The 11,975-nt window shown below is 39.5% G+C and overlaps 1 protein-coding gene and 1 long non-coding RNA gene across 2 annotated transcripts in view; both read right to left on the bottom strand.

Moving 5' to 3' along the window:
* Positions 1-11,975, bottom strand: part of LOC139943859 (uncharacterized) — a 295,369-nt gene that overhangs the window by 249,709 nt on the left and 33,685 nt on the right. The gene's annotated exons all lie outside the window — the stretch shown is intronic.
* On the bottom strand, positions 33-11,054 carry LOC139944087 (lactoperoxidase-like). The gene is made up of 11 exons (XM_071941044.1): positions 10,886-11,054; positions 10,112-10,247; positions 8,851-9,047; positions 6,999-7,175; positions 5,751-5,972; positions 4,465-5,134; positions 3,876-4,046; positions 3,113-3,279; positions 1,982-2,126; positions 1,273-1,546; positions 33-92 (listed from the first exon to the last, which is right to left on the bottom strand). Exons 1-11 carry the CDS (start codon positions 11,052-11,054, stop codon positions 33-35), a joined length of 2,388 nt encoding a protein of 795 aa, XP_071797145.1.

Raw genomic sequence — 11,975 nt, 5'->3', positions numbered from 1 at the left:
ACTGTTGTTATTGTCATTGGCATTGGTGTCGTTCATCCCATCTTGGCATTTTTGTCGTGTCTGTCATCGTTGTTGTTGTTATTGTTGCTGTTCTTTTTGGGGAGCGAAACATATTTTATACAAAATTAAGTTTTATTGAAGACTTTTGAGGTTCTATTGGAGCAATGCTTAGAAATTTAAAACTGGTCCTTTTTGGTAAGCGCTGGCAGTTTGCAGCAGCTAATTCTATTTTACTTAAATATGTAACTGATTGAAGTGCAACACAACTAAACCAATTACTAAATAGTAAAATCCTGTACAGCCTTCAAATTATTGACAGTGTAGAGCAAAATTATTTAATTAGAGATAAGAGGCAATTGTTAACACCTGTGCATAAAAATGCGTCCGTAGTTGCAGTCCTTTGTCCGTTTTGAGTTAATAATGGCGTAATAATTCCACTTATATAGGGGGCATACCTGAATTATTATTTTTTTTGGTCAACTAATTGTAAAAGAATAACAGACACATTGTATAGAGTTTGCTGTAGAGTATCATTTTAATGTCTCGCTGTTGTATTGTTCAAGTAACAAATTAATATGCCACACAGCCCTTTCACTATCCAAATGAATCAAGTCTGCCTCGCGCGATTAGGCAAGATTATTCAATAAAACTAATAATAAAGTGCAATTTAAGGGCAAAAATAAGAAGCATATACACCCAATTATTTACCTGCTATAAATACCATAACTGCATTGAGTTGTTTTAAAATATAGTTACTAAAAGAATTTGTGCTCGGTTTTGAAATCGTTTTGGGAATAAGACGTATAACCCATATTGAAATTCATGCATTCTGTTCAAGATATTCCCTAAGTAGATTCTTTCCCCTTTAAACTTTTTTCTAGTTTAATGTATTTATTATATGGATAATATTAACGATGTATAGTTATTAGCAGAAGATCCTACGTTGTCATCAATAGTTACCAATAGTAATGGTAATTGAGTAATTACCAATAGTGTCCACTGCCCATTAAGTAGAAAAAGTAGCCAAGCACAACACCATTTTGCTTGCTAGAATAAGGTTACCATGCCAAACTATCATGTCACATGTACCATCTGTGACTGGTATTTCTGCTTAGCCGAATATTAGTAAGCAGTATTTTCTGCTTATAAGCAGCTCTGTGAAGTTAGGCCCTGTTCGAATTTGGGTCTACTGGAAGCAGTGTCTGTGTCCTAAACTTAAAGAAACACACTTAGATCCAGCTCGGGTATTTTCTGAGTATTACTACAGCGTACTCTCTTGGGATCTCCAGATTCAAGTGACGACTCACCCCATCCACCATCCCCTACATCACCCCATCCACCATGCCCTGACTCATCCGAGGATCCACTATTCCCGGATTCGTCCGAGGATCCACTATCCCCTGACTCATCCGAGCCACCCCATCCACCAAGCTCTTTCCACAATGGTAAACTCGGAGCAGTCTTTTTCTTACCCCATCCTTTCCACCCTGGTTCACTCGATTCCTCCTCTGATGCTCCCCATCCAGGGAAGAGATACTTTATCCAACTGAATAACAAAGCAAAAGGTCAAGGGTTAAAATAATGCATAAATTAGTCTGAAATGAAACGGGGAATTGGAATAATATTATTATAAGGTATTTCAACTTATCCTGGGATGATTTATTAGGTTAAAGGGTGATATTGGCTGATCATGTCTCTCTCCTAAACAATGGTCGGGGAAATGGGAAGGAAGCTGTTTGTTGTTTGGGCTGTGTAACCCAAAGTTGTGGGGGATGGGTCCTAGTTGGTAATACTATTACACTATAGTAGGCCTACCATGAAATTTTAAAAGCTGACTTTTATTTTTGTTCAGCCTGGTATGTTGAGAAGAGTGGTCACATGTTTTCTTTAGTTTGTGGTTTTACACAGCGCCATCGATTTTTGGAATAATATGATGGCAAGAACTGACTACGTCTTGAATAAAAGTTAACCGTTACTTCACCTAAATTGTTTGAAGGGAAACCACGGTTTAGAAACACTGTCCACGGTGGCTGCCAGGAAAGCAGACGGTTGAATCTTTGTAACGCCCTCAACGTTATCACACATCAGCCTGGCCATGCTCGCCTTTTTTATTTCCGTTCTTTCAGCTGTCAACAAAACACATACAGAAAACAAAACTTCATATGGGGTCAACATTGAAATCCTGGAGAAATATTCAGACCTAACTTGTTGATTGACCTCTTTCCATACGCCATATGACGTCACAAGAAACACATACTCTGTTACCCATGTGTCACTCTTGTAACATGAACTCTGTAACTCGTGTTTCATTATTCTATCGCTTGTTTCACGTAAGAAGTTACTCTTATATTCCATATGTTGTGTTACTCTTCGTCACATGTATACTCTTTCTCTTAATCCCCAGCCGTGACTCTTGTGTCCTTAAGCAAGACACTTAACCATTGCTTCGTCCTATTCGGATGGGACGTAAAGCCGTTGGTCCCATGTGTTGTGTAACGCATGTAAAAGAACCCAGTGCACTTTATCGATGAGAGAAGGGGTTCGCCCCGGTGTTCCTGGTTTGATTGGTTGCAAATTGCCCCATTACATGGTGCTACGAAAAGGAATGGATCTCATAATTCAAACGTAGTCCTTTAAGGAACATGTTGCCTTGGATCGGTCGAGTTGGTTTTTGAAAAGCGTTTGTAACCGTTTTTTATAAAATGCATATGGGTAGAAAGATGTTGTAAAAATAGAATACAATAATCCACACAAACATGCCTCGAAATTGCACGGTTTTCCTTTTACCTCGTCGACTAACACGGTCGGCCATTTATGGGAGTCAAATTTTTGACTCCCATAAATGGCCGACCGTGTTAGTTCGCACAGTAAAAAGAAAACCACGCAATTTCGAGGCAAACTTGTGTGGATCATTGTATTCTACTTTTAAATCATCTTTCCAACCATATGCATTTTATAAAAAACCGGTTACAAACGCTTTTTATAGACCAACTCGTCCGATCCAAGGCAACGTGTTCCTTTAAAGGAAAAACTCTTGTTAGACATATACACTGTGTGTCCTGTTATAATGCGTTATTACCGCCTCCAGCTAGCCTATCATGTTTCTAATTACCTAATGTAAATTGATGAGGGTTTGTGTAGAAGAAACGGTCCCCGAACTTGAGTCGCCTGAACTGGTTTGCAAAGATGGTAGCCAATGTTGGTCCCACGAGTGCATTTGGTAGATGTTCTTCGAGGATAAAACCGACGAAGGCGTCGATGTCTCTTACACCGTGTTTCCTGAAGGGGAAAACAGTAACAACATCAACAAACCTAACCTTTTTGGACGAGTAAGTGGTGAACTCACAAACTGAATTGATCCGGATCCGGATCCGGACCGTGCAGCTTGACCCATTTCGGAGTCAGGCTGGCTCTAGAATCTGTGCCAAAATATCACAGAACTCGGTCAAACTGACGCAAAGTCCGACTGTTAAAACCTCTTTCCGGAACCCGTTATCCTGATAAAATGTTTACGCAGTCTTTTTTCAGAGTATGGTCACACTATGTGAAGTCTTGTATAATTGGTGACAACTTTTGGAACTGGATCAGGCTCCTGGAACCTGTAATTAGGCTAGGTATATTAGCATTTAGACACAGTAGTTTTTAAAGTATGAGATGGTCGGTCACTGTCTTTTATGAATTGTGAAAATGTAAAACTTCCTATGTTGCAGGAGATTCTGTCCCCCGGAGATCCTGTGCCCCCACCCCCCTCCCCCACATCCCCACAAACGGCGACACAAACTACTTCTGAACCCTCTTTTGAACCCTCCAACCCATTCCATTTTTCCATATTTGGGACAGTATCTCAGACGGACTGACTTCTCTTTGCCACCTACCCATAAGCTTTTCTGAGTTTCTTGATATTCCGTCTGCTCATGACTCCCTTCAGGTCACTGTATTTGTAAATTGGCGCAGCTCCTACCAGCTCTTCTCGTATCACAGCGTAGCTCGGTAAGCCATGATCACGTGCTCGTTGAATATTCAGCGATACCAGATCCATTCCATCCCTTTAGAAACAAAATAATCACGTTTGAAATTGCATATTAATTGTAGAGCTTAGATTAAGAAAGTCGCAGTGCGCCCTCTTTGATGAAATGGGGGAAATATATTTGGTACCTAGTCGTACCATTGGTCTCTATTATATAGATCAATGTAGTTGAACATTTGACGACACACTTCCAGGCTCATCAATAACGCCAAACACCAGCCTGACTGGATGGCGGGATCCCGCCATAATGTATATTTTGACCTCGCATTCATTTCACACGGAGATTCACAATCAATTCACACGTACACGTACACGTACAGTGAAATAAATGTAGGCATATCAATGAAATCATTGGGCCTGTAAGACCAGTGCCTGTCTTTACCCTTGCTGATACAGACAGTTGACCATTCTACAGTATATATATTCTGCCTACTTACCCTTTAACATCCTGGTCTCCAAACAGGTTTTCAGTAACTGCTGACGTCAGCTGTCGATCAACCAAATCCAATTGTTGAATTGTCATTCCTCTCAAGATAGAATCTACTGCACCATCAGGTATTGATTCGTCAAATATATACGAAGCATTGAAGAAGGCCTCTGCCACCTTGATTTGGGGGATGGAATCTGTTTGGAATCTCTTAGAAGCACGCATGATGACGTCAGGTATTTCAGTATGCCCGAAGCGGAATGCAGCTGCCGCGAACACGTTAGCAATGCTTGCGTCTTGGTGCCCTTCATATTGGAACGGCGCATTCGGGCCTAGTTTACTCGTTCTGTATAATGTCTCTCCAATAATCTGTGGTAGGTATTCGTTGTATAAGATATGCTGCCATTCTGCTCCTACAATCCTGCGAGCTGTTTGGTAGATTTCCTCATCACTGAGGTCTCCAAGATCCCGGAGTTGTCTGGCAATGCGGTTGTGTTCCCGTAGGAATAGGGTATGGAGGGAGGTAAGGCCAGGCTGCTCAGCGACCCGACCGTCCCCAGCGAGCCCGCAGAAGATACCAGCATCTTCATCTACTCCGGCACAAAGGGTTAGCTCTTTATTTGGAGGAAGCAAGTCCCTCCCAGTTACTCCATCAGTCAAGTGTCTCAACAATCCGAAATCTGTAATCAGAAGATACCAGATCATAACTTAATGTTTATATTACTCTTGTTTCATATTTTGTGTTACTCTTTCTCTTAATTACAGTACTCTGTGACCCCTGTTTCATATTTTGTGTTACTCTTGTTACATGTACCTTGCTCTTGATTACAGTTCTCTGTGACTCTTGTTCCATACTTTGTGTAACTCTTGTCATATGTATTCTTTCTCTTGATTACAGTACTCTGTGACCCCTGTTTCATAGTTTGTGTTACTCTTGTTACATGTACTCTTTCTCTTGATTGCAGTACTCTGTGACTCTTGTTTCATATGTTGTGTTACACTTGTTACATGTACACCTTCTCTTGATAACAGTACGCTGTTACTCGTGTTTCAAGTGTTTCAACAATCCAAAATCTGTGATCAGAACATATAAGATAAAACCCCGTGTTTAAATTAGGAAAAGAAGCAGTTTTTAGTAGAAAATTGAGAAAAGTGAAAATATTTTGTAAGTAAGGCTCGCGGTGACATGTAAAACCTCTTTGTGTGTAGTGGTGGCTCAGAGAAGAGCCATACTGTACTACCCGACGTTTCGATCAGTGTGCTCTGACTGTCTTCTTGAGAAGAATACTTTGTTACCATCTCTGAGTAGTTCTGCAGTGAGTTCATCTGAGCCATACACAAAGGAAGCATCCAGCCAGGTCGTAACTTCGTTTATTTGTTGACGAACACCTTGAGGATCTTCTTCATGATTTGCCCGGATGAATGGGAAGCATTTCTGGACGCGGCCAAAGACTGGGTCTGATTTGAAGATTCTAATGGCGAAACACTCGCCTTCCATCTCACACTCCTCACATTCAACTGTGTACATAAAGGGAAGATGGGAGAGTATTAAACAAAACAGCTGGAGCTTAGGCATGGCAGCCATTGATTGTTCAAGATGAATTTGTTTGCATGTGTTTGCGGATGGTGGATCACATCGAGACATTTATTGTTGAAAACTTAAAATGAAAAGTTGTAAAACAATTGTTTGTGGACTAAAGCTACAAAAGAGTCATTGGTTGGTTTGATCTGTGATTTTTTCCACCTAAAGTCTGAATTAATTAGTAATAATCCTTGCAAAATTTAAAGGGCCATTTGGGGTTCCGTGTTCCTAGATGCAATGCACATGTTAATGCGCAAACAATTGAATTTTCCCTGGTAAGCCTGCTGCCACCTGGAGTTCCAAAGTCTCCAATTACGTTGGCTTTTCGTGTGTATTAAGTTCAGCTCAAAAAGGTTTGCTTTTAGTATTATAGTTGAATTTCTCACTTATTTATACCAAAGGGAACATTGAAATTGTATTCTTCAATAAATATGTTATTTATGTTAAAATACTAAGGCAGGTATTCGATCAGAGCACCATACCTGTCATATTGTATGGTGCCGAGACATGGACAACCACCAAACGACTTGAGAAAAAACTAAGGGTGACAGAGAGGGCTATGGGGAGTATTATGATAGGAGTAACAAAGAAGGACAGGGTGACGAATGAGGACCTATAACGAAAGAAATCAAGAGTGCATGATAATATTCAGACGATTAAATAAAAAAGTAGAGACAGGCAGGTCACCTAGCAAGGAGGTATGACAACAGGTGGGCATGCAAAACAACCAACTGGACTCCAATAAACTAGAAAAGAAAAAGAGAGCGACAAAACAAAAGATGGAGAGATGGACCAAGTACGTACAGGGGCATTGCTTGGCAACAAACAGCGCAGGATATAGTGAAATGGAGAATTGGCGAAGAGGCTTTCCTCCTGCAGTGGAGTGAAACAGGCTAGACAGACAGACAGACTAAGCACATTAAATGACGGTTCATGTTCCCTATGCTCCTAACATTGCTTACCTTCTTGGCTCTCTGATGCTGTAAGGTCATGGTCAGTCAGTTGACCGAAGTGTACTCCAAGTGATGTGAATGATTTAATTTGTTTGGTAGATCCACCAATAACTTGTTTTGATATAGCTCTTGGATTAGGCAGTGATCCCAGCCCCGCGGCTTTTCGTGAACGAGGTTTAGATAGTCCTGCCAGAAACAGATGAAACCAAAAGTTGCAATCGTTAACTATAATCTTCAAATTCTTATGTATGATTTGAGGCATGGCATGGTGAGGTATCAATATTATTTGGTTTGCGGTAACACCATGTGTGTATCTGCGCCAGGTAGAGTTTGTTCGTTAGAGAACTGTCTTGCTATATATTCTACTACCCCGGAGTAGTTTTTCGGCCTTTTCGGGAGACGTCTGTGCGGCACCATAATGTAGCCCGAGCCTTCAATGGTGCCGCACAGACGTCTCAGTTCTGGAAAAAAAAACTGTCCTGCTTTTCAACCACTACGTGGGTGGAAGTTAGAAAATCTGCTCACTGCACTTCCGCGGAGTGAGTACTTAAAATCCTTGTTTTGTTCTATGTTCATTTCGAGAAAAAGGCCATATATAAAAACAGTTCAAAAAAAAATAAATAAATAAAGGTCCCTTGTGTAAGTTTCATAAAGATAGTCCGGACCGTTCCTATCACTCGTATAGGAGTTATTAAAAAAAAACTTCAAACTAGTCCTTAAGTACTCGTCCTAACTCGAGAAAAGACTAAGTGTTATTTCTTTGTGAAATCCATCCTTGGAGTCAGATGAATAAACACAGCAAGGACTTCACATATAGGCCAAGTATGGTTATACAATTTTTTTTAAATGAGCAGAAATTTTTGACAAAGCGAGGGTCCAATTTCATGGCTCTGCTTACCGCCGAATTCTGCGCTTACGATCACGATTCCTCCCTTACGTGGAAGCGCCGAATTTCTGCGCTAGCCCATCGCTAGCATTGTAAACGTAGAATGCCTAGTAACGCGGAGTACGCACGCGCAGAAGCCAAAATTCTGTGCATACGGTAAACAGAGCCATGAAATTGGGCCCATGTCCATCTGGACAATTCTGTACCCTAGTTTTGTGTTCATGAATTAGATTATCCTATTTGTTTCATTCATAGACAATTACTGACCATCCAGAAATCGATTTACATAATGATCGTTCTATTTACTATTAGTGATTTGAAGGTTCTACTTTAAAACTAAACAATAGCGGTGTTAATTTAAACACTGCACAATATCCATTCCCTACAGTTTAACAAATTAACTGGGTCGACAATAGTAAATACGCATGTGATTTTTTTTCACAGAACTCCGGAAAGTACTGAGTATACATTACATGGCTAACACACATCGGTGTAAGAGTAAAACCAAAATTAATATGGGTCAACAGGAGTATCCGCGTCATGCGTTAAATTTACCATCGTCATAGGCGTTATTTTTACCATCGTCATAAGTGTTAACTTAATCATTGTTATTAGCGTTAGCTTTACAATATTGTCTTAAAGCGTTATATTACCTTCGTCGTAAGCCTTAACTTTACCCTCGTAATAAAGCGTTAACTTAATACCATCGTCATAAAGCGTTAACTTTACCATCGTCATAAGGCGTTAACTTTACCATCGTCATAAAGCGTTAACTTTACCATCGTCATAAAGCGTTACTTTACCATCGTCATAAAGCGTTAACTTTACCATCGTCATAAAGCGTTAACTTTACCATCGTCATAAGGCGGTTACTTTACCATCGTCATAAAGCGTTAACTTTACCATCCTCAAAGCGTTAACTTTACCATCGTCATAAAGCGTTAACTGTACCATCGTCGTAAGCGAAAACCTTACCGTCGTCATAAGCGTTGCTAACGAGTCGAAGCAATGGAGTTTCAGCTGATCCTTGCTCGGGTTCGCCAAGATTATTACAGCTGCCGTCGATTGTACGGAATTTTAGCGTAGTCGCGTCACAAGTCGTTCGTAAGGCTGACTTTCCTAGAGAATCATCTATCGCACCAATTAGGTCTTTTACCTCTTGGTTTGGTATCCTGTAAAAAAAAAAATAGTATCCTTGAAAAGAGAATATCGACTTCCGATGACAAAGCTTTATATTTAGATCTAGAAATAGAAACAGTGTCAACTAATTGAAAAATTAATACTTCAGCAGGCTTGCTATTATGGTAATTATGTTAAGGAGATAGGACGAGAAAGTGTAGATTCGTGGATAGAATGTACGAGCCGAAACGAGTACATTGTAGTTACGAATCTACACTTTAGAGGGTTCCCCAAAACTTTGTTGTGCTTTGTCAAAATGACGTTTGGTCACATTTATAACTATTTTACAAAATGTATTAGCATCACATATTATAGTGCTTGCAACATTATCGAGTACCATAAATGTTTTTATCGGTTACAATTAGGTTTTTACTAGAGATATTGCAAAATATTTTGGGAAACTGAAATAATAACATGTTTCAGCTGTGTTTTGCACATCATGTTATCTTTCAATTTGAAGGCAGTCACTGTTGAACTATTAATTCAGTTTGTAACGAGTATATAGTTAAGTGTTGATTCGTCATGAATGTAGATTCGTAACGAATCTACTGTTAAAGGTACTGTACACTACTGGTAATTGTCATAGGACCAGTGTTCTCACTTTGTGTATCCCACCATAAGCATAAAATAACCAGCCTGTGGAAATTTGGGCTCAATTGGTCATCGAAGCTGCGAGAAAATGAAGAAAGAAAAAACACCCTTGTTGGACGAATTTCTGTGCTTTCAGATAGGAATACAAGACTTCTAGCTAGAGTCTTTTAATATTTTAGTGCGAAATTACATCTTTTTCAAAAACTACGTTACTTCAGAGGGAGCCGTTTCTCACAATGTTTTATACTATCAACAGCTCTCAATTACTCGTTACCATGTAAGGTTGTATGCTGATAATTTTGTTAAGTATATTTACCAATAGTATCCACTGCCTTTAAGTACAGATTGGATGGTTTGCCATCACACGTCCAGTGTAAGTTTGTTGTCAGTCACTGCCTATTGACTTTTTATTACAACAATTGCTTTGCTCATTAATTTGTCATAATTCTTATTGTTGGTTTCTTACCGTGCTGCCAGTGCACTATTCCTTGCTGTTAGCTGTTGTCGTAGTTTCTTGAGTCTTCTCAGTGCTGCTGGGGATCTCTTGGCTGTATTAAACTGACGCAGCAATGACTCCGGGGTGCGTTCATGCGAGACATGCCCTGTTATGATTATGTCAAATAGGACTAGTCATTTAATTGAAAGCATTTTAACCACATTTATATTTCATTTTGATTAGTAGCTGAGTGTATAGAACCGAATCTTAAACGGGCATTGTGCGTTCCTTCCCCAATGTCCCCCACCTGTGGGTCCCTGGTTCGAATTCCACCGGGGGCACTGAGTGGATTTGGTTTTCAGTCCCTACCCAACTGTGTGGGTTTTCCTTAGAATATCCCTAAGGTTTTCCTCTCACATCTAAAACTGAAACTTCCCTCCTTGTATTTTCTCCTCTGGGTTCAAAATCATAAAGTTCTCTCTCTTAAAAAAACCCTTTAAAAAACACCATTAATGCTTGGTGTTTATATCCCCTTGTGAGTTTGTCAAGTTCCCTTGACGGGAAGGTCATCTTAACAAACAAACAAACAAAACAAAAAACAAACAAACAAACGAACTGAAGCAAGCAGTATCGGACAAACAAACACTCCCCTAATTTTTTCTAAAAGCACAACGAAATACAAAAACAAAAAAACCAACAGACAAACAAACAAACCAAACAAACACCCCACAACCACCAAACAAACAAACAAACAAACAAACAAACAAACAAACAAACAAACAAACAAACAAGAAACGGATTAACACCTACCTGCTTCAGGTTCGAAGTATGCTTTGATGTTGCCATCTCGATTCAGAAGATCTTCAAGTTCTCCAAGCAACTGAATATCTTTGTCAACAGTATCTGTTTCTCGGATTAGACTGGCAGCAGTCACAGCCAAAGAAACCAATAACGCCAACCTAAAGAGAAGCATTTTTCCATTTCGTCTATCAGCTCCGAGCATTACCTCTAACTGACTTCTTTATTAATTTATTTTGAACGGAACACTTTTGCTAAAAAAACAGTTGTTGGCAGTGTATACGCACTCAATGTAGTCCACCAATACATAAACTGACAAACCTGTAGAAGTTTGAGATCGATCGGCCATCTGGTTCACGGCAAAGCTCCCCCTTATTTTGCTTAATCTGAAATAGGCACTTGGAAATAACTCGGATAGTATAATAATGGTGTGTAGCCCTCAGTATTCAAACATGATGTGACTCAACATAAACACATAAAAAAACAAACTTGTGGAAGTTTAAGCTCTACTGTTATCATTGAAAGCGAAAAGACCAAACCTTTTGAGCATGGTTTATCATTAATTATGTTCCAAAAAACGCGCAAAATCTTACCCTAACAATCTCATCTTGCACAGTTGAAACAGTGCGAACTCAATTCAGCAACAGACCACACAATCACAAATAAGATTTGAAGTGCCAGATTTTAATTCTGAGTTTGTGACGTCGCCACTGTGTTATCAGTAATAAAGTGACAATTATTATGCCATCGTTGTGAATGTTATAATGCGTAAATCTAACATTGGATTAGTGTTGGCTCTTATTAAAATTAGAACATCGTTTCGATTTGTATTCGATTTTTCACCAGATGTTGTTAACGAATACTGGTAACGACTTTGGAGATTCTGATTAGTATACATAGTCTGACTGAATTGAATGAGAGCATTAGTCTTGGTTTGTGACGTTCATTTTGCTAACGTAGTTGCCGATCGCAATACGAATTACTGGAGAAGAGATGACTGTATCACACAAATATCTGGGTCAAAACGAACTGTTTCGACCACAAAATTATATAATAACTCTATGGTTTCGACCCAGTTTCGTAGACTTGCCAAACA

This window comes from Asterias amurensis, chromosome 11 (genome assembly GCF_032118995.1).
Source record: "Asterias amurensis chromosome 11, ASM3211899v1".
NCBI lineage: Eukaryota > Metazoa > Echinodermata > Asteroidea > Forcipulatida > Asteriidae > Asterias > Asterias amurensis.
This window is presented reverse-complemented; position numbering and strand designations above follow the sequence as displayed.